Source organism: Carassius auratus, chromosome 6 (assembly GCF_003368295.1).
Source record: "Carassius auratus strain Wakin chromosome 6, ASM336829v1, whole genome shotgun sequence".
Lineage (NCBI taxonomy): Eukaryota > Metazoa > Chordata > Actinopteri > Cypriniformes > Cyprinidae > Carassius > Carassius auratus.
The window spans coordinates 6,662,882-6,686,801 of NC_039248.1; the positions used below are offsets into that span (position 1 = coordinate 6,662,882).

Consider the following 23,920-nt stretch of genomic DNA (forward strand, 5'->3'; position numbering starts at 1 on the left):
AGGAAACTCATAATATGGACAAAATCGTTCAGCTATGCTGTATGAAAACAGTTGTTTTCACAGAAAAACAGACACTTTTGGAAACACGAACACATTAAACATATGACTGCGCCAATATGGTTTTTTCAAGTCATCTCCAGCAGGTGATAAATAAAGTATATGAACAATGCAGTACTATTACAGTATAGAAACTATTCTGCCTATTTATGTGATAAAAAAGTGTTTGTAGTATATAAACAAATCATTATTATTTGTTATTGTCCAGCAGTTATAGATTTCTAAGCCAATTCAAAGCTTGAAATTATAGAAAAATTCAAGTTGCCTATACACTACCGTTCAAAAGTTTTTGAACAGTAAGCTTATTAATGTTTTTTAAATTAGTCTCTTATGTTCACCAAGCCTGCATTTATTTGATCCAAAGTACAGCAAAAAATAATTTTTAAAATATTTTTACTATCTTATTTAATTTTTTTTTTTTTAATATATTTCAAAATATAATTTATTGAGATTTCAATGCTGAATTTTTAACATCATTATTCCATTCACACAATCCTTCAGAAATAATTCTGATATACTGATTTGCTGCTCAAAAAAAATAAAAAATTAAAATACACTTCTTATGATAATGTGAAAACAGCGGAGTAGATTTTTTTTCAGGTTTCTTTGATGAATACAAAGTTCAAAACAACAGCATTTATATGAAATAGAAATCTTTTGTAAAATGACGTCTTTATTATTACTTTTGATCATTTTTGATTGTTGATAATCAGCAAATCAGCATATAAGAATGAATTCTGAAGGATGAGACACTGAAGACTGGAGTAATGATGCTGAAAATACAGCTTGGATCACAGGAATAAATTACATTTTAAAATATATTCAAATAGAAAATAGTTATTTTAAATAGTAAAAATATTTCACAATAATACTGCTTTTGCTGTATTCTGGATCAAATAAATGCAGGCTTGGTGAGTAGAAGAGACTTCTTTAAAAACATAAAAAATCTTACTGTTATAAAACTGTTGACTGGTATATTGTAATGTTTTATATTATATTGTAATGGCAGCAAAAAAATGTGTGTAGTTAAACATGTGAACTGGTAACTCTAGGTTCAAACAGGTGATCCCAGGACGCAAAAGAAGATGTTGGTTAGCAAACAGTTTTGTTTACCGTTCACTTCCATTATATGGATAAAGTGACATTTCTCAAAATATCTTCTTATATATGTTCTGCAAAAGAAATAAAATCAAGTTTGGAATATGAGTAAGTGAATATGGATAACCATGACAGAATTAATTTGTAATTTTTGGGTTAACTCTTATCTCTTTAAGAATGGCAGGTCTGTTTAATATACTTTTAACTATACATTTAACAGCACTAAGGAAGAAATGTAAAATAAAAATGTATTGTTAAATGTCTTAACGTTACTACAGTATGTGTCATTATAACAAATAATGTACTAGTTGTATAGAAAACATATTTGGTCATGGCCATGCATCTGATCATTTATACATATATAATCTTTAATTATGGTTAGGAAACTTGTTTGCCTTCAAATATTCCAAGAAATAAAAAATCCAGACAGAAGGACATAACTCAGAACGGAAAAGTGCACATTATGCAGATCATTTCACCTGCCATCTAAAGGCAACCATTAAATTTTCATAATAGTCTATTGTATGATGGATGCACTGCACAGCTGGTTCTTTATCTCCACATTTTCCCCATAATATCACATTGACTGTGCACTCGGTGTGATATTATTTGTTTTTTTCCCGTTTTCTCATTTCACATTTACTGTTCAGCTCACAGCATTCTTTCCCTCCCTGCTTCTTTCCCTCAAAGCATAATAAGATAACACTCTGTCTGAATATTGATTACTCATATAATGGGAACACAAACTACTACAGAGAAATATGAATGGAACAGGGGAATTCCCAAAAGAGGTGCAACTTGCTGCACTGGTTCGGGATTTACATCTCAATCTCATACACTGACAGGCAAACTCCTGCATCTGAAAATTAGAAATGTATGAAAACAGCTATACATTTCATTACAAATCCTAAACAATGCATTATTAATGAATTCAACACAGAAGTTGAACACATTGCACCTCATAACTCTTATTTGAATTGCTTTGAACTTAAACAGTTAAAACATAGTGGTAGACTCTCTTAGACCATACTGCCTGCAAACCTACAGACTTCTATAAGACAGAAGAGTAAAGGTCTGAGTTAACCTTAAATGGGCCTTGCCAACAGTCCACCTTCTATTAACTGACTAATCCGATACATATATAAAAAAAGATCAAGGTTTCATGGTGTGCAAGGTTTTTAAAAGTATAGTTTATCCAAACATTTAACTTTTCCTTAATTATTCATGTTATTCCAAAGCCATTCTTTTTTTTCTGCAGAACACAATTTTATTTTAAAGGAAGCTGGTAAGGTTGTTTTTTTAAGTATTAACAAAGCATGTTATATGTTCCACAAAAGAAATAAAATAATTTGGAATGACCAGAAGTGAATAAATAAAGAATAAAAATTTTAGAAGAACTATTCCTTTAAGGTTTACAAGAGGCCATTATAATGAGTGCTATTCAGGCAAACTAGGGACAATGACCTATAAAAATGTTCAGAGTAAAAAAAGAGGAACAATCTGTCCTTGTGAAAATATACTACAAACAATTTTAAAAACTTTTGAATAGAAATACTTTCTCATTTCCATCATTTTCTGTACAGATTTTTTGGACTGGGACTGCTTTGGCACTGTGTGAGTTTTTTCACTCTATCTATAATAGTAGCATGATTGATTTCAGATGTACCAGCCCCTAAACTGAATTATGTTTTCTGATGCTTTGCAAGCTGGTCAGATGGGCTCTTCCTGACAGAGTGGATGATTCTTGGCCAGAAAAAGCATATAAGGGTTGAATGTGGAGAGCGTCAATCATCAAATCTAAGGTTTGGCCTATAAATACTTAATTTCAAGGTCAATTTGGCCAAACACTTCAAAAGCATTGGTGAAAACAGAGTAGCAATTTTAATAAACTCTTCACACAAACATTTTGTTTTAGCCAGACAACACACACACACACTCAGCAAATCCATCAGTTAATATTGTGGTGCTCCATCTCACCACAGGTGATAACCTTGAGATGTCAAATTTGATTTGCTTTACAACAAACTTTATGTAATAATTCCTCCATCCATATTTTATCATTTGTGACATCTGGGGGCAATAACGCAGATTAAGTTAAGTAGCTGGCATGGTTTCCCCTTATGGAACAAATACAATATGTTCAATTGTTAAATGGAGAGCAGCTGCACAGTAGATCCTCTAAACAAAGCATTTGGAATTGAACCAATCAAGCAAACATGAGTAATACCCTACTGTACTCAAAAGAAAAATTGACCCAGTAAAGACATGTGACAATTTCCTCAACAACAGCAACGTAAAAATATCTGTCACGAGACCCAAAATGCTGTGAGAGGGATTTTCGTTTTGCTAATCTAAGCCTCATTTCACTTCTCTTTATCCCCAGAGCTATGCTTCCTGTTTTCTCCTAGAGAGGAAATAGTGTAATGAGTGCATTCTGAAGGAGGCTATGGGCGTCTCCAAGAGCAAAATAGACTTTCCTGGCAAAGTGCACAATGTTATTTGGACTGCACCCAGAGAGACACTCCCAGGAAGTCTCAGGGTGGACACCTTAAAGGACTCCCTGAATCTCTTCCTGCATACATTCTTAACCAACAATACCATATGTCTTTCATCTCACACAGCTTTTCCTCCAAAGCACCTCTAATTTTTCAAAAACTCATCATGTTAGCAGCTCTTTGTCAGATTGTGGATCTTTGAACAACTTTATACTGCATCTACACCGACCTGGATTTAGTTTGACAGTAAATTCTCACACTTCCTCCTTTAGGGAAGGTCATTTTTGATGGACTATTTTTAGAACTCTGCGCCTCTGCGCCTTGATGCAAGTCCATTTAGTTTTTGGTAGTACAAACAGTAAATCAACACCAACAACAAATCATTGCACAATATTGCCTAGAACTGTCCATAAGTGGACAGTCAACAATTATTGTGATAACCAAGTCAAATAATCAGGTAATGCTTACTATAAAAATAAAAATGTATATAAAAAATTTGAGCTGCACAATTAGTCATTAAAGTATCAGAATCTCGATTCAAACACCAACACAATCGTATTTCTAAATGACAACTATTCGTCTGTGTTTACTAAACCTTTGACAAAGTCATACCAGAGCATTCATATCTTAGTTCGCACTGTCGCATGGACACATAGAGAGCGGTTATCACGTTTAGGTAAAAAAACAGCTTCACAAACAGTCTTTTCAGACTTCTTTCTTTGGAAAGTAATGTGTGCTTCAAATACAGTTCGTTGATTACATTGTTTCACCACTCTTTGTCGAAAAAGTGACTTTTAAAAATGTATTTGTCATTGAATCATCCATTCAAAAGATTAATTCAAAGACGATGATTATTTTTTTATCAATCGTTTTTTTTTTTATCAATTAATTGTGATAGCCCTAGTCCAAATACACTTATTTTTGCTTACTCTTTCCTTATTTAGCAAACTATGTGATTTCCAGTCCCTAGTGAGTCATGATTGAGTAAGTGTGTAAACATGAATATGTGTAAAACACTGCCTGCTTATGTTCTTTCATGCACCTCACGAGTTCAGCAATGCAGTGAGCTATCATGATACACAAGGGCGCAAATTCCCAGTGTTCCTCATCTTTCCACACTTGACAGCTCTCAGTTGTTGTATGAAAAAATTTTCTTGTCGTTTTTTGTTCTTACTAGCAACCTATGTGCATACACTAGTTATAGACTGAACAAACAGATCAGATTTCACTCACAAAATGACAGAGCAGTCAGTGAATACATAAATATCAGATTTGAAAAACAAAAAAGATTTGTCTAGCGTGTGTTAAATATTACTTATAATACTTTTGTTTTCATTTTCCCTACTGCTTTTAGAGCTTATTTACTATCTGTCTAATTCACCAGCATCAAAAAGACCATTTTAGTCCCAATGCCTAGAGCTGCTATGTTGATATCTTTTTAATCTAGTATCCTAATGCTATATTAACAAAGCTTTGAATGAGGAGAAAAATTTCTGTAAATGTATTCAGAGGAAATTAGTCCATTAACACACAAAGACAAAATAAATGTTTTCTTCAAGATTAAGGTAAATAACACAAGTGAGGAATAATGTTTTTTTTTTTCAGGTAACATTTAGGCATCAGAAGGCCAATGCAACAATTTCATGAGGGTTCATGAGTGTCAAAATGCTTTATTAGAACAGAACAGAATAGCAGTATATAAATCATGTATATTTTGTTGTGACCATGAGCACCAGGCTTTAATAATTTACTTTCACATAGTCTGTGACAGAATTATAGTGCTATAATGATAGCCCTATGATAGAACGGGAGACAATTCTGGAACACAATCACAATATTATAAATCTACCGATCAAAAAAAAAAAAAAATAATAAAATAAAATTCATGGTGGGGCATAACACACCCTACTGAAGAATAAATGCATACAATCAAAGGCGTCATCGGATGCAAATTAACGAGTTGAACCTTATATCTAATCTGAAGGCGAATAGTAGGCATATTTTGGCATGCTGTCCTGGGGCAGGGGTCTGGCCGGATCATAGCCGAACCCAAATAGCTCCCCCTATCCGTAATTTGGGATAAATAGATTAGAAGTGAGGAGTTGGGGTGGAGGAGGGATGCCGAAAAACTGTTGTGGGATAGGAGGTAGGAAGACTGGATATATAGATGCTTGTGTGCTAGTTAATATGATTAGCTAAACGAGATGCACCTGTGGCAAATTGGATGATTATCTGATCGTGCTCCTCCCAAACACATGTGGTTTGAACACCCTAGAATGAAAATTTTGTCATTAATCACTTACCCCAATGTCGTTCCAAACCCATAATAGCTCTGTTCATCATCGGAACACAATTTGAGATATTTTGGATGTAGCGACGGAAACACTTTTTGTAGAAGAGCATAAGAAGCAATGTGATTATGAAGTGACACAGAAAAGACAGTTTACAATAGAATTATTGAACAAAGTCATTATTTTTATGTTCTTCGCTTACAAAAAGTGTTCACATCGCTTCATATAACCCAGATTCTGACGACGACTTTTCATACCTTTTATGGACCTTGACACTGTTATTTACTCGGCAGTCTATGGGACAGTCTCAAGCCTCCAGGTTTTCATCCAAAATATCTTAAATTGTGTTCTGAAGACAAACTGAGCTTTTACGGGTTTGGAACGAAATCAGGGTAACTGATTAATGACAAAATTTTTATTTTGGGGTGGAGTAACCCTTTAACATTACTTTTCATTTTTGAAAGAATGGACTTTTCATTAAGACCTTAATAAATCAACTCAACTTGAGGAAAATGGGTATCTGATGACCCCTTTAGACACGATGGTATGTAGTGAAATCTGTCTCTATCCTCTCATTCAGATGTGTGAATCACATCCAAATTACTTTTTCATAAAAGTAATTAAACTAGTAATTGAAATGTACCTTTTACTTGTCTTGAAAAAGACTTTCAGATAAATGAATCTACTCACTAGTCTGCTTTTACAGCTTCACTGTGTTTATAATCAGCTCTTGCGAACTATTCTAAGTCAACTTATCAGGAAAATGTTTTAAATAAAGAGAAAAAAAGTTTTTGGAAACTTAATGATGGCGTTGAAATCATGGAACCTGTAAACACATTGCTTTCAATGAGAATCACTGGCCGTCAATACAGTATACAGCAGGCTACCTCAATAAGGCATACAACAAACAGATTACAGAACTACCAAATTTAGCTATAAGTGAAATTGCATTATATAATAATTGCTGTTAATAGTGTTATCTGTAATAATACTAGTATCTGTTTGATTACATTTTTAATTGATTTTTCAATACATTTTTGTCATATGCACATAAACTGACAGTCACCACTGATAAGATACTACTAAATATTGTAGAAACTTAATTTTCTGTAAAGTTGCTTTGCAATGTTTGTATCGTAAAAAAATTGTAGCCAAATTGCCTTGTTGAGTAAAAAAAAAATATTTCATACTCTGTAGTTAATCTTCCATTCTTCTGTAACTCTTTTTATTCAAACTTGCAACATTATGATCAGGCACATGACACAAGACATTCCTCAGACTAATCTATTGTTTAGCTTGAGAAGGCTTAGAATACGATGCACAAGTCATGTGGATTACTTTTCTGACAACTATGTAGTCCTACTGTGTACTCCTCCTTTAGTGTGCCATAGAAGAAAGATCATAAGAAAGTCATACAAATTTGGAACAACATCAGTGAAAGTAAATCAACAAAATTCCACAGTAGATGGATGCTATGATGCTGTTGATAAGGAGTAAAAGTGACGTCAAAAAGGAAACAAAGATGCTGTCTGCAAAAAGTACACACTTTTGCATATTCTATGTAGTTTCAAAAAACCTCTTAAGACTTTTAAAGTTCAAGGGTGATTTTATGAGTATAGTCAAGGAGTCAAAACAATTCAGAATAATTTGAGATAGATTTCTCTTTTAAAGCTTAAAAAAGGGTAGTTTTTTCTCTCTCTGTTAAAATACTTTCTCCCATTCCAGCTTCAATATAAGTAGGGTATTTGTAGGTCAACAAGCCCAACATAGCAACATTGTCTAGTTTGGGGCAGGACTATTTGCTAGTCTGGCCAATGACAGACAAGGAAGTGTTCTGGAAATCTATTTTAAAGCATTATTTTTGCATTTCCATTTATAGATTTTTCTACAATTTTGCCCACCACCACACTTCACACATATAATTATATTCACATTCATATTGACAATCACACATGCTTGGTTTCTTTTATTGTTTTAATGACTGTGGGGGGTAAATGAGTCACACTGCACTACCCTGATGAATCAATACTAACATTCCTGATAACAAAATGGCATTAAACAGGCAAATGATAATGAAAAATCTGTCATAACTTGTTTACTCATTTATTTTAGATCGATACAGCACGATGCTGAGGGATCAAAGGATCTGTATGTTAAATTATCAGGCATGGGCTTGAAATCTGTTGCTTCACTCAACATTCACATTGTCAGTTAAACCAGAAGTCTATTGGTTTCTACGCTTCAGTGAAATCAAATGGACAACCCATTAGACTCATGCAGCACCTGCTCCAGTCAAATACAATTTAAAGCTCAAAAAACAAAAATCTAATTTGGAATAAAGAGCACATAGTCACACAGTCCGATGTTGATTCACTGACAGGAAATGAAGCATCAGATGTTGAGTGATTATCTCTGGATGTTTTGAATGGGAGGCCTATGGACCCTCTCAGCATTCAGTCTTTGTGTTGTACATTTTCGTTTCTATCATGCCTATGTTGAATGCTGTTTGTGAATGCAAAAATGTAGCTGGCAATTACAGCTAAGAGACAGATTTTTCTGAGTTACTAATCAATGTCTGGAGAACAAGAGAGGAGTTTGAAATGTGTACGATAATTTGTATGCTTCTGCAGATCGTAATGTCAGAAGCATCTGTTTAGATTGAATTTGTGTGCCATCTTTCGAATTATTTTCATGCTTTCAATTTGCATGCGAGTTGCAAAACATGTGGTGATAAAAGATGTACTTCCCAGGGAAATAAAACTCAGTTTATACTAAATTAGTATTCCTTGGTAGGAGGTTTCTATCGGGCAACTAAGGACACGTTGCTAATATGCTCAGGGTAAAACTTGCTGGCAAACAATAAATAATACTTCCCTGTGCACTAAGAACCTAATGTGAAAGTAAAACAAACCCAAAACTAGGATAAATTCTGAGGATCAGATATCTTTATACAAACACATAGCATCTTATTTGCTATTCAAATTACATCTCATTTGAAGTGTACTTTATCAGAACAGAATGAAGTGCCAGCAGGGTTAAAAGCTGTCTAATATTTACTGTCACGGTAATGTTTAGCTGTTGAGCTCTCATATAAATCATCATCACTGATTAAAGATGAACTATAATATCTAAGTCAGTAGCTTTGCCAAACACAATAGGCAAAAATAATAAGGGTTTAATGAACAGTTCCTGCCTTGTATGTCATGTTATGCGGTTAATTGCTGTGTTTACATGAAGGCTTTTCAGTTTGATTGAGCCATAAATCTGACTATAAACTTATTATTCGGTTGCATATAAACTTAGATTGTAATGGTACTGACTTCAGTGAATGGTTTAGTTTAGTTCATTTAGTGAAAGATTTGTCAAAACAATTCAAACACATAACTCTTCTAGTTGACTGATTCATTAAAAGAACTTATGAATCATCAGTTTGTTAATTTGTAAAGAGAACACAAGAAGAATGTTTTCTTGGCATTATTCACATTTATCACATTAAATCAGATTGAGTCAGACTCACAACTCAGGTAAAATAATTTTTTTTGCTGTGGTGCTAAATATTCAAAAAGGTGCAGGAAACACTGCAAAGTTTAAATAGCACCATGGTGTGTTTTGTAGGGAAAATCAACATAAAACCTTTCTTTTATAGAAACATCTTTCTCAAATTGGGGAAGTTGCGGCCTAGTGGTTAGAGAGTTTGTCTCCTAACCCTAGGGTTGTGGGTTTGAATCTCGGGATGGCAAAGTTTGTTCACTGTGTGTGTGTGTGTGTGTGTGTGTGTGTGTTCACTGCTGTATGTGTGTGCAGTGCACTTTGGATGGGTTAAGTGCAGAGCATGAATTCTGAGCATGGGTCACCATACTTGGCTGAATGTCATGTCACTCACTCACAAATTATTCCTGTATCTTATTTGTTGACTATATCCTACTAAAATAAATTTTACTGAAGATGCTCCTAATTATACTAGAATATGCAAAAAAGTATGTGATTTGCTTCCTTTTGGCCTGTAACATCAGAAAGTAATCAGAAGCCAGTGTTCATTTCAATTCTCCCAAGACAAATGCCTTCAAGTTATCACTGAGAAACCATCATGTGGAGGCCATCACACCTGTCTTCCAAACTATAACCCCTTTAGAGTCCAAACCCCATGGCAAAGCCCAATCCCACATGACTCAGACAAAAACAGAACCCAAGACCGGCACAGGAACCAGACCCCTCAAGTCCAGGATAATACTATTTTATTCTGTCAAATCATCAAATCAAGCAAGTCCAATTCATTATTGACAACAATGATCATGAGTAGATTTTAAGTCCTGCCAAACATGGTAATGTTATCAAAATATTTGGTGTGGATCATGTTGTCATTACATTACAGCATCAGTTTTTGCAGAAACAGACATTGCAGCATGTGATTCTGGCAGGGCTCATGCTTTTTACTTAACTGGAATAATGTTCAAGAAATGTGAGTCACTGGAGTAATCTGAAGATCATGGGATTTGTGACGTTTTAATTACAGTTTGATTGAATGAAACCTGCTGATTGGTGTTATTTAAAAATAATTTCCCCTTGTCCTGGTAATCATTCCATTAAAATGCATTCAAAGCCTTATTTAAATGTCTTGCCTAAGTAAATGACACATGGCTGTTCAAGAATTATGAGAAAAATATATTCATCCTCACGAACGATTTTAGCTAATTAAAGGAACAGTTAAATTTATTCAGCCTTATTGGTGTTTAAAACCCAAATGATTTTCTATTTTCAGTAAAACAACAAACATTTTACAAACTGCAAATGACGCACAACTATGACCTGTAGCTATCAAACTCAGAAAAGTACCATAAAAGTAGTTGCATGCATTCCATCTGTTCCGAAGCCATTACATCTTATAGATTTCTGAGGGGAAAAGGGTGAGGTTATTCACTAAAAGTCTTCCCTATAGGTTTAACCTTTTTATGTTGTAAATACTCTGAATGTTCCCCAGATGGAGTTTTGATGGCACATAAAATAAGTTTAAATAAGAAATAATCCATGATATAAAATAAACATATCATGTGCTTGAAATGCAACTTCAGTAGCTAGTGGCAGCATGCCTCTCTCTGAAGCCGAGATTAATGTCAAATGGTTAATGTCAATAATATGTCTCTTGACTGATCTTAAGGTTAAAAAATAAGGAGGTGTGAAGTGATTTGAGAGATGTAGCAGGGATAGATTTGAGAGATAGCAGGGATAGATTTCTGGAAATTAGAACTAGCCATCTGTTCTGCATACACATTTACTGTATGGCTTCAGAAGGATTGTAATTTTGCACATGAACTATATTAACTGCTTTTATTGTGCTTTACGGGGATTGGGAGCCACTTGAATGCTTTTGTTGTACTGAAAGGAGCAACTTGCCTTATTTGCATTTTCAAAACACCTCTTTATATATAAGTTGGTTTTTAAATTTGTATACGTTAATTTTACATTAACTACAATATTCTTTAATGTTGGCATAGCTGGTTTAATCATGAAATTTCATTTGAAAATGAAATCATATGAAAGGCATAAAGGTGCATTTCTATTGAGCAAGTTCACATTTGACTAAAATCAGGCAAATGGATTTACTGTCTGTGGAAAGAGTCTGGCAGACTCAGTTATTAAAGCACAACAACAGCAGCTTGCCGGAGACTGTCAGAATGTCATTGTGCTGTTCTCTAGTTTTCCTCTGTCAAGGGCAGCAAACGGCGAGCGACACGGAGTCAGCAATTTCATTATGAACATCATTCTGTCTGTCACTGCTGGGGTCGGTGGCTGAGCTCTGGGTGACTGCATGTGGATAATGCACAGCAGAACACAGCTGAAACCACGGAACTGTCAAGCCGAGTGAACCGAACAGAACTAGCCTAACTTTATAACACGGCGATCAAATATACATGCGCATGCACGAGGTTAGCGAGTTTACATTCTACTGTAAATAAAAATCTTTTAGCAAAGAAAAAAAAACATTAGAAAAGGCAAGCTGTTTTAACGGTGAATGTTTCCCTTTGTGTTATATCACAAGTAAAATAGCAGTATAGTTACAGAATAAATGTAACGTGTATACCACATCACGCAACAGATTCAAACTACTTTTTATCGTTGAAACATTCCTATAATAAAAGGTTACGACATTAACCATATATTTACCGCAATAACAATAGCAACATTTAAAGAAACGGAAGTTCTCTTACAGGGAACGTTGATTTTGTAGTTATTCCCAGCAAACCTTAGCCCGTCCAGTCGCATCTGCAGCGAGTGGCTAGAAAAGCGCGCGCATGTGTGCCTTTCTCTCCGCGCGCACTCCAGCCGCTTAAAAAGTTTAATGACGTCAACCGGGCATTTAAAACGCCGCTTTTTTCATAGGAATGTTCGACGTGCTCTCTGCCTTAAAGGGACCGCGCACCGTAAAGACCCATCACAGAGACTGTATAAAATCAACTGTTGAATGTAGCGCATTCAATTTTGTCATCGTTTGCGCACGTCATGTTGCTTCTGTGGAAACAAAAAAGGACAGCTGAGGAGTCATTCAGTCAAATTGGGTTTTTTGACACATCTTAAAAACGCAGCAGTTATGATGTAAACAGTGAGAAGCAGCAAGAAGCAAAGATAGGAAGCAAAGGTCAAAGATCTATGTAGACAATAAGAAGTAGGCTATTATTAACTGTTACCATATTTCAATTTATTATAGAAATCATAAACACATTGGTTTTTAGCACAGATAATTTTTCAATTTACTGCACTTTCTCAATGCCGTGCACTTTAACAGGAAATAGTGTATTTGTAAGCATTTTATTTTGTTAATCACTGGAACGGAGACCAGAGACTCTAGAGAGAAAATTGCTGCTTTTTAAACATGATCTACTGATACACAAACACAGCAAATCCTCTACAAAACTTCTTGTTATATCAAACACTAACAAAATTAGAACTCCTGCTTTACTTTACCAGGTACATCCCTGCCACTAGATTCCTCATTTGCAACATAATTAAGATGTAGGCTCAAAATGGACCTTGAAAAAAATAGATGTGGAACAGAAATTTTGCTTGTATATAGTGAACAAAAAACGTGATGCAATGCACGATTAAGATGCAGTCTAGTAAATTATATGCCACTAGCCTACATAAAAAAGGAGACAAAAATAAATTAATGAATGAAAATATATTAGGAAGTAATGTTTTCTTTCAACAAAATTAGGCAACAAAAACACACTGTTAAAGTTCATAAACACATTATACCAGTCCATAAAATAAATAAATCCATCCATTTTGTTCCAAACAAGGAAAGTGGACAATCTGGATCAAATAGAGAAGAGCAGCTTTGTAATTCTGCCTAACATCTCCTATTACATTGCATTTAAAAAAAAAAAGTTAAATAAATGGGGTTCGAAATGAGACAACAAAATATGTAATTTTAAATGAATGTTACACCAATAAAAACATTAAACGTGATCATGACACAAAACGTGACTATAGAATAAAAGTTGAGGAGTTTAATAGAATCAACAGGGGGCTGGAAAATCATTTGATTGGTCTTGTTTGTTGGAGGACAGCCATGTGAAACTAATTTGCATGTACTAAGAAAGTCACCTGACCTGAAAATTTCCAGAGGAAAAATCCTGAGATTACCTAAAATGTAAAAAAAAACAGCATCACCTTTGTTTAGATAATACTCCATAAACTATTGTTAGCCCAGACACCTTGACTCCCAATCACTAGATACTATTGTAGAAACTGCAGACCTACCTTTGTTAACATTTCTAAATAGTCCATCTAATCAATCAGCACATGGTAGATTCTTATGCAATCTAGCAGCAACACTTACTGACTGGTAAGAGTGGCTGCTAATCAGAAACTGGGAGAGCAATCAGTGCATGATCTCCCTTCACCTGCATCTGTGTGCTGTCTTGATCTCCGTGCATCTGCGCCTGTTAATTTCTAGAATAAACAATCTCCTTCTATGCCTGTGTGTCTAATCAATAATGTGTGGTATTTAATCATTTGTCATTTGTCAACCACAACATATTTGCAATCAATTTAACTTTCCGATCCAAGAGAAAAGCAGAGGTTTTTTCACATTTTCAATGCATGGTTATGTCCCAAAATACTAATGTGTTTCCATTTTTAAGCAAATATTTGACCCAGGACCACAAAACCAGTCTTAAGTAAGCTTTCCATTGATGTATGTTTTATTAGGATCTGACAATATTTAGCTGAGATACAACTATTTGAACATGGAGTCTGAGGTTGCAAAAAAATCTAAATACTGAGAAAATCGCCTTTGAAGTTGTCCAAATGAATTCTTAGCAATGCATATTACTAATCAAAAATTACGTTTTTATATATTTATGGTGGGAAATTGACAAAATATCTTCATGGAAAATGATCTTTACTTAATATCTTACCTAATATCTTTTTGGCTATTACTAAAAATATACCCTAGCGGTCCATGGTCACATATGTTAAGCAAATGTGTGTGATAAAGAAGCAATTTGGAATATTGATAGACTGGAATAGTGACTGACAACCTAATCCCGAGGGACTATGATATACGTGATGGCAAATGTGCATCTGATGCACTTTTCTTGATTTGACCATATATCCATCCTGATTCACTCATCCAATACAACCTGCAAAGCTACTTGCTGAAATGGTGTCATCCTGATTGCATATGTTACGCAATAACATAATATCTGAAGTCATGAAAATGAATTGTGTGTATTCAATAGCCTACAGAGCCGTAATCCTTTCCTCTTTTCTTCTATCCACTTTCAGTTTGGTTCTGTTTTTATTTTTAGCACACAGCAGGTATAGGCTTTGTGTATGTGTTTGTATTTTTTCATTTACTGTTAATGAAGCACAATAACTAATCTACTGGTGTTCAAGGAAATCATTATTCATTAATTAGTTTTATGCATTAAAATGTGTTAAGACTCAAAATCTAAAGTCTAAATAATGATAATAAATAATTAATAATGATCATAATAATAATAATAATAATAATAAATCTCTAATAAATTTTTCATTAAGTGATTTGTTGAGTTGGACATGCCAAAACAAAATGTCTAAAAATCCAGCAGTTAATTTTTTTATATATTATTTGTTTATTTCTATTTTTCCTCAACAAATAAAGTATTTGAAAAAGTATACACTTATTTTTTGTCAAAAATATTTAAAAAAGTGCATCTAATACTTTTTAATATCAAAATATTTGAGAATGGAGAAATTATTTTGTTCAGTTTCATTAGCAATTATTTCTTATAAACTGTATTCATATGCTGACGGTATGAGAGGAAATGTTGAAATTAAATGTTATTTTTGTGTGTTTTTACACTTACCTGCATGTCACCTAATATTACAAACAATAACTGTGTGTGTGTGTGTGTGTGTGTGTGTGTCTTTATGTTAATTATATAGCATGAATGTGTACTGATTTAGCTGCTATATTTAGTAGTTTCAGATTAATAAGTTCATGAATAGGGTTTAGAAGTTATCTTACTCAAATATGTACTCAAATGTAGTTATTTAGATTAGTGTTTTTTAGATTAGATTTTTTTTTTTTAGATTACATTATTCAGTATGTAAGGTATATATTATATAAAAGTGACGTGACATTCAGCCAAGTATGGTGACCCATACTCAGAATTCATGCTCTGCATTTAACCCATCCAAAGTGCACACACACAAAGCAGTAAACACACACACACACACACACGGTGAACACACACATCACTTATATTTAAGTGATTTTACAGTTTAAGAATATACTCATTATATATTTGTACTTTGTACGTGGATCAGCTGTTGGCGTCACACTGGCTCCCTCACAAAAATCGCCTATAGGATTTTTCCATAGACTTTTGAATTATTGCAAAAAAATATGATCTGTGTTCAACCATAGTTCATGAAACTTACACGTATTGTCCATCAAGATAATCTTCACAAAATAACATAACTTTTATGAACTTTGAAGCCTAAATAAAAGAGACAGATCTTAAAAGCTAGGCCTAAAATATGGCTATAAACGAGCTACAACACCACAGACGCTCGCCTTCAACTTCACCACCAACATGCTCCGGACAACTTTTCAAACTTATTTTTAACGTGTTCAGTGACAAGGATTTACTCTGTATATGAATTTTAATGAATACTTTAATTAAAACATGTCTCCACAAACTATTCTATTCAATAAAATTCTAGTGCATTCAATTTTTTAACTGACAGCAGAGTGAGTAAGTTTTTGGATATGGTAAGTTTAAACATATTTTAGTGAATAGAGTACCACATTTCATTTCATTTATGCTTTTTTATTTCAGTTTGTTAGAGTGGGTATGTAATACAAAATGTAATTTTTTTCCTTGCTTCTAGAAAATCCTCAATCTACTGTATGCTCAGTAACAGTTACATTTAATGTGACTTTAAGCACTATGCATCGTATAAGTTTCACTTTTACCGTGTCTAAGCCATTAAATGTAGTGTTTACATGAAATTATCGTAATAGTTAACTTTATGAACCCAGAGTCTCCACATCAGTAGGAAAGTGATGAAACAAGCATCTTCCATCCGAACACTTGTGATGCATTTCAGGGCAAAACAAAAAAACATTGTCAACCAACAATATAAAATGCAGGAAACTATTAATTGGTTATTCTACAATTAATTGTATTACAAATTAAACTACGACTGGAAAATACTGGAAATTGATAAACTGTTCGGCGTGGTGACATCTAATATCTCCTCCATTTTAGCATCTTGTTAACAACCGCCTTTAAAAAAAGTAACAGGGTAAAAAAAGTCACGAGTGGGGTTTATGTAAAGTTTATTGAGCCTGTGTGAACAATGGACCTTATTTTAGGGATTTAGCCAAAATCTCTTTCAAAAAACCCGTTGACTCTGGGACGATGAAACTGGACGTGCTAAAATGCTAACTCGCTTCCGGCAAGTAAGCATTGTTTTAGCACTGTTTTATCATACTAGATACATTTGAAAGTTCTGTTATAATGCTACTCTGTGCAGTTGTCACTTGTCTAATAAAATGCATAACATATTAAAGCATCTTTGGTGTTATTTGGCATCCATGTTTTTTACAAAACAAACTGGAAATCGAGGGTGTGTGATGTCATTTGGCAGGCGACACAGTGACACTATGGACACGGTCCATGTCACTAGTTAAAATTGCTTATTTCTCTGGATTTAAACATTCTTCGAAACATTTGGGATAATTTAAGTACACAAGTCAGCAAAATATATAACACTGCTCTAGCGTTTTTTTTTTTTTTTAATTAATAAATATCTTACATATTGTGCCTTTAATTAAAAAGCGGCTATAAGAGTTTTAATGATAAATGAAACTGAAACTGAAATGATATGAGAGGAAGTTGCAAAATCAAAATGCAAAATACACTCCAACCATTTACATTTACATTTACAATTACAATGGTATTATCAAAACAATGCAATGATGATATACATATTAAACACATATTATATCATTTATTGCCTGTAATAAAGTCTTATACGCTGGGTAACAAAAAAAATCAGCAGACAATTATATAATGTACCAGCATAAAATTACCAATTCAGTTTTCCTTCAAGCTTAAAATAAAACACAATGCGATGCATACTTCAAAATATGGGTAAACACCTTTAAAAATGAATACAGAAAATTCCTTTATTCCTTCAATGGTACATTGAGCTGTATGTGCTTTGTTTCCCCCTTTGCTAAACCACACCTCCAGATGCACTGTGAAGTGCATCAACTATTTGTGTCACAAGGTTTGAGTAACCAATCAATCAAGAGAAAGCAGAATTGGTGGTGTGTAACCTTCCATATATCTGCATAATTTCAGTGTTGTGTCCAGTATTAACAGGAAAAATGGTTGATAGTTTTAATTTCATGTGGCCCTACCTATAAATAAATGCACTATGTGATAATCACATCCCAGTGTCTGTAATGGCCTCACATAGTGTCCAAAAGGGCACCCAATCAAGCAGCACTTGTGCATATGAGAAGTCACGCTTGCACATAAATTCACATGGGCAGAAATATATAACGCAGATGTAAATAATCAGCCATGCACAGGGTGAGCTGGTGTTAGCCGATGGGCAGACAGCGGTAAATCAGACAGAATGTCTTATAATGAGTCTCTCTCCTGTCTGATCCCGCTAAAGATCTGCCTAGAGCAAGCTCATTTAACAGCATCCCCTTCATTTGCATCAGACACCCCATAAACAAGAAGTCAATTAAAACAGTCTGCTAATAGGATTCTGTCTCATTCTTCTGCCTGAGCTTGTCATTTAAAAACACATCAGACTGATAATCATTACAACAAAAAGAGACAACAGATCTCTTTACGAATGCATGACTCAGAATGGACATTTTATTCTTTTAATGTTTCTTATCTGAGCATTATAAAGGTTTTTTCCTCAAAATCACTTTTTAGGTTGTGATATTTTGTTTAGAGCTTTGCTGACTGATTTACAATTTCATCTACTTTATGTGTTCTTCCTCTTATTATTATTTACAATACTCATAATTATATTTTGAGATATTTTATTTTTAATCATATTAGTAATAAACTCAATGAAGATTATTCAAATACATTAGGAAAATGTGGCTTTAAAAATCAACATATTGTTTATTTGTTTTTGTTTTTTTTATCACTGGCCTACACTCCACAAAAATTCATTTTGCACTCGAGTAAAATGAATAGAGTATATTTAATCATTTTAAATGGAATATTATGTGAGCCAACACTCATTCCTTGGCCATATTCATCAGTTTGACAAAATGCAGAATGTTATTTAATTTATTTGTACAGAGTAATTTTTAATATGTATCACTGAATGCAACAGCACTTTAGACTTTTTTTTAAGTTGAAGTTATCTCTCTGCGGCAGCCGATAACCGCGTTGAACAGCTGACTTCACCACTGCAGGTTGGCTGAATCCAGCCAGCACATGTTACACCTCGACTCCAATCTATTTCTTGAGTTGTTATGGCTCTAACTCTCAGCGCTGTACAAAAAGCCTCAGTCTGTCAGGTTTAAATCGATTTGTTCTCCACAGAGGAATCGGCCAGCAGGGTGTCAGAAAATTGCATCACATTGCATTGCTAATGATGCCATTTAAACTCGCTGGAAGATCATTAGCTGCAGTCCCGTTTTCTTCGCTCGTCTTCCTGTTTCCTTCGTGTATCTGTCTCTGACAGTGGAAGTGGAGCTTCAGGGAAATGATACGAGACAGGGGGTGATAAAACACCGAAGCCTCTAGTCTTTATAGGGCCACACAGGAAGGCAGATCACAATCACGTCTCTCGGCAGATAGCAGTTAGTGCAATCAGAGCAGTATTAGTGGAACATAGAGATAGAAGAAATTTTTTTTTGCCCTGAGCCTTTTCATCATAGTCTTCTATAAATAGCTGAGCGAAACCTATTCTCAGTGGGGTTACCCTTTCAAAAGAAAGAATGAAACATGGAAAATATTGAGATAAACTCACAGCGCTAGCTGTTTTGCATTTGAATTAGTTTATATTTGGGGTTTGATCCTTTGACGTGTGTTTGCGAGTATATATGTGCCTATTTATTCCATCATCACAAACAAAATGCTTAAAAGCGTCATCCCTTGGTTGTTGCATCCTAGTCGTGGGATAAAAAATTGAGCTTTTTTGAGTGCTTAGATGAATGACTCCTTCAAATATTGGCATTTAATTTCCACTTATCTTAATGTATGCTTTGGAAAGCAGGAAGTGAAAAACATAAATAATTACACCTACATTTCTCTCCTGCTCTACTAGAGCATTTCACTATCATTAGCTGCTGCTGTTCATTTAAATGAGTTTTGAAAAACACCCAACTCATTATAAATGTCTGATAATGGTTCTTAGTGAATCAAATGGATTATAGATTCAGGTTTTAAGAATTGAATTTCTTCATAGTGCCTAATACTGGTGTTCTTGGTTAATTTTTGTTGTTTTGAATAAGATTTACCTGCTCTAACAACACATTTTTCTGCCATACCCACGTCATGTCACAATATACAATTATAGAAGGTAAAGTATGCTTTAATCTGCTTTTTTTCATTGGGGCAGTACCAAGTAAAAGTTTGTTTTACTATACCAAATTACTGGTCTGTGTGTGTGTGTGTGTGTGTATGTGTGTTTGTGTGTGTGGCCACATGTGTGCATAGGATGTGAAAATGTGTGTGTCATCAGAAAAGTTATCCACTATGCATTATAGGAGTCACAGATTAAAATTATATTAAAGGTTTTCTGCAGATCATCAGAATACTCTTTCATTCATTTTAAATCAAATTTACATCCCGTTTACTGTGTGAAATGTGTCTCTTGCCCCCACCATCTCTCTTTCTCTCTCTGTCTCTCTCTCTCTCACACACACACATACACACAAAGACTAAAAAAACATATCATATTTAAAAGTGGTATTTTGTGCTTCTTTAGTTAAGTCAGCAGTTATTTTTAAATCCACAGCAATACAACAGTCAGAACTATTGTATAATAATGTCAGATGTTATCTTTTTCTGTTTATATCAGGGCCTTTTTCTTAGTAATATTGTCTAGTCATATCAAGTCCCCTTTATTTAATTAGGAAAACAGTGTGTCAATAATGCAAAGTGACAGTTAAAGGCAGTTCATCACTGAATTCAGTGATGTCATCATCTCAGTTCAGTTTAAATAGTATCTGTGCAATCATTTGCAATAAAGTCAACAATATCGCTGTAAATGACATGACCCCAACTAAGCAAGCCGGAGGCGACATCGGCAAGGAAGCAAAACTCCATTGGTGACAAAATGCAGAAAAAACCTTGGGAGAAACCAGGCTCAGTTAGGAGGCCAGTTCTCCTCTGACCAGATGAAACCATCTGTTTCCTGTGGTCTTGTCCCGTAGGTCATCTGAGACAAGGGCTTTACAGGGGATCTCTATCTGGGGCTCTAGTTGTCCTGGTCTCTGCTGTCTTTCAGGGCTGTAGAGGTCCTTTCTAGGTGCTAATCCACCATCTGGTCTAGATACGTACTAGATCCGGGTGACTGCAGTGACCCTCTGACTTGGATACAAACTGGATCAGGTGGCTACGGTGACCTCGGAATAATAGAGAAACAGACTAATATTAGCGTAGATGCCATTCTTCTAATGATGTAGCAAGTACATCAGGTGTTATGGGAAGTGTTAACGGTTGCGGTTTACCTAATTAATGCAGCCTAAAAATCATTTAACGGATTTGAATATTAGAAGCATATTAGTGTGTTATCTGTAAGCCAGGTTAAAGAGACGGGTCTTTAATCTAGATTTAAACTGCAAGAGTGTGTCTGCATCCCAAACAATGTTAGGTTATTCCAGAGTTTAGGCACCAAATAGGAAAAGGATCTGCCACCCGCAGTTGATTTTTATATTCTAGGTATTATCAAATTGCCAGAGTTATGAGAACACAGCGGATGTGGAGGATTATAATGTAACAAGAGCATTCAAATACTGATGTGCTAAACGCAAGATTTTAATACGCAAGATTTTAAAATCTATACGATGTTTGATAGGGAGCCAGTGCAGTGTTGATAGAACAGGGCTAATATGGTCATACTTCCTGGTTCTAGTAAGAACTCTTGCTGCTGCGTTTTGGACTACCTGGAGTTTGTTTACTAAGCGTGCAGAACAACCACCCAATAAAGCATTACAATAATCTAACCTTGAGGTCATAAATGCATGGATTAACATTTCTGCATTTGACATTGAGAGTATAGGCCGTAATTTAGATATATTTTTGAGATGGAAAAATTCAGTTTTACAAATGCTAGAAACTTGGCTTTCTAAGGAAAGATTGCTATCAAAAAGCACACCTAAGTTCCTAACTGATGACGAAGAATTGACAGGGCGGCCATCAGGTTTTAGACAGAGTTCTAGGTTATTACATGTAGAGTTTTTAGGTAACGGCCCTAGTACTGAGCCTTGAGGTACTCCATACTGCACTTGTGATCGATATTATTACCTCTTCATTCACTGCTACGAATTGATGGCAGTCATATAAGTACGATTCAAACCATGCTAATGCACTTCCATTAATGCCAACAAAGTGTTCTAGTCTATTCAAGAGAATGTTGTGGTCAATAGGGTCAAACGCAGCACTAAGATCCAATAGCACTAATAGAGAGATACAGCCACGATCAGATGATAAGAACAGGTCATTTGTAACTCTAAGGAGAGCAGTCTCAGTACTATGATATGGTCTAAATCCTGACTGGAAATTCTCACTGATACCATTTTTCTCAAAGAAGGAATATAATTGTGAGGAAACTACCTTTTCATCTTGGACAGAAAAGGGAGATTCGAGATCGGTCTATAATTACGTTGTTTTTTGGGGTCAAGTTGAGTTTTTTTTTCTCCCAAATATAGTCATATTTGTGTTTATGATGCCTGTGTAGTGAATGTTACAGACATAATTCACCATTGTTAAGTGTAGTTCTGTACACTGTGTTCTGCATAACTGTTCAGGGATCGTGGTCCCTTTAAATGATCGGAATGCGTGATGACGTAACACGCCGGTCAGCGCCATTATTCTTTTATTCTGTTTTTGCTCAGAAATAAACGACACACGCATTCGTGTGCTCAAAGTGAGAAGTTGTCTCTTGCAAATTACTGCAATTTCCACACTGGTGACCCCGACATTAGTCTGCTGGACGTATCCAGAGACACAACGCGATCATGACCGCGAACGCTGTCACCCTCAAACTCCCCGAATTCTGGGAATCGTCAGCATCTGCATGGTTTGCCCAGACTGAAGCGCAGTTCGCATTGCGTGAGATCACCGTGGATACGACAAAATATTTCTATGTTGTGTCTGCTCTCGGAAATTCAACAGCATCCAGAGTGGTGAGCCTTCTTACAAATCCTCCCGAAAATGGAAAGTATACGGCACTTAAAGCCCACCTGTTGAAAACGTTTGAACTGTCAGACGCTGAGAGAGCCAGCAGGCTTTTCTCACTTCAAGGACTGGGTGACAGCAAACCGTCCGAGCTCATGGACCGTATGCTGGATCTTTTGGGCGAACACAGACCTGATTTTCTTTTTATCCAGCTTTTCTTGCGTCAGCTGCCTTCCCAAGTGAGAGCTGCATTAGCCAACACCACTATCACCGACTGTCGTAGACTAGCTGAAGAGGCTGATAAATTTTTCCTGGCAGGTCAGGGACATTTTGCGGCCGCGCTTTTTCCCGCGCACATCTCTTCAGTGATGCGGGACGACGCCACACTCATTGCTGCGACCACTTCTCGTCGGCAGCAGTCTTCTGGCACCCAACAGCCCTCAGGATTGTGTTTCTACCATGCAAAGTTTGGAACCAAGGCTAACAAATGCCGTCCGCCGTGCAGTTTCAGTGTTTCGGGAAATGCCAGGGCCGGCGCTCAGTAGTAGCCATGAGTGTCGGCCGCGTAGGCAGGCTGCTTTTCATCCGCGATAGCATCTCCGGACGCCGTTTTCTGTGCGACACGGGAGCACAAAGGAGCGTCCTGCCTGCATCCCGTTTGGACATGGTAACCGACAGTCACGGCCCCCCTATGGAAGCTGCCAACGGTAGCCCCATCCGCACATATGGAACGAGGCATGTAGAATTGTGTTTCGGAGGACAGCGTTTCGGTTGGGATTTTGTTACTGCAAAGGTTGCCATTCCCCTCCTTGGCGCTGATTTTTTGTGTGCACATGGACTGTTGGTGGATGTAAAGAACCGCCGTCTGATTGACGCTGTCACATTTTGTTCTTATACATGCACGCTCAGCGAAGCGGACTCCATACGACTGTCTAGCATGCTCTCAGCTTCCGATGATTTTCAACGTCTATTGGCCGGTTTCCCAGCCCTCACTCAGCCCACTTTCTCTTCATCTATTGTGAAGCACGGTGTGGAGCACCATCTCGCCACTACTGGTCCACCCGTCTACGCCCGCGCTCGGCGCCTCGACCCGACC

The 23,920-nt window shown here is 35.7% G+C and overlaps 1 protein-coding gene across 4 annotated transcripts in view; it reads right to left on the reverse strand.

Annotated features, from left to right (window-relative positions):
- The window catches only part of gulp1b (GULP PTB domain containing engulfment adaptor 1b), a 43,151-nt gene extending 30,882 nt beyond the window's left edge, over positions 1-12,269 (reverse strand). For all 4 annotated transcript variants that reach the window (XM_026258704.1, XM_026258713.1, XM_026258720.1 and 1 more), the window contains exon 1: positions 12,148-12,269. In XM_026258704.1, the coding sequence (XP_026114489.1) occupies positions 12,148-12,202 (55 nt within the window). In that variant the 5' untranslated portion in view covers positions 12,203-12,269. The remainder of the gene's footprint in view (positions 1-12,147) is intronic.
- Between the last annotated feature and the right edge of the window lie 11,651 nt (positions 12,270-23,920).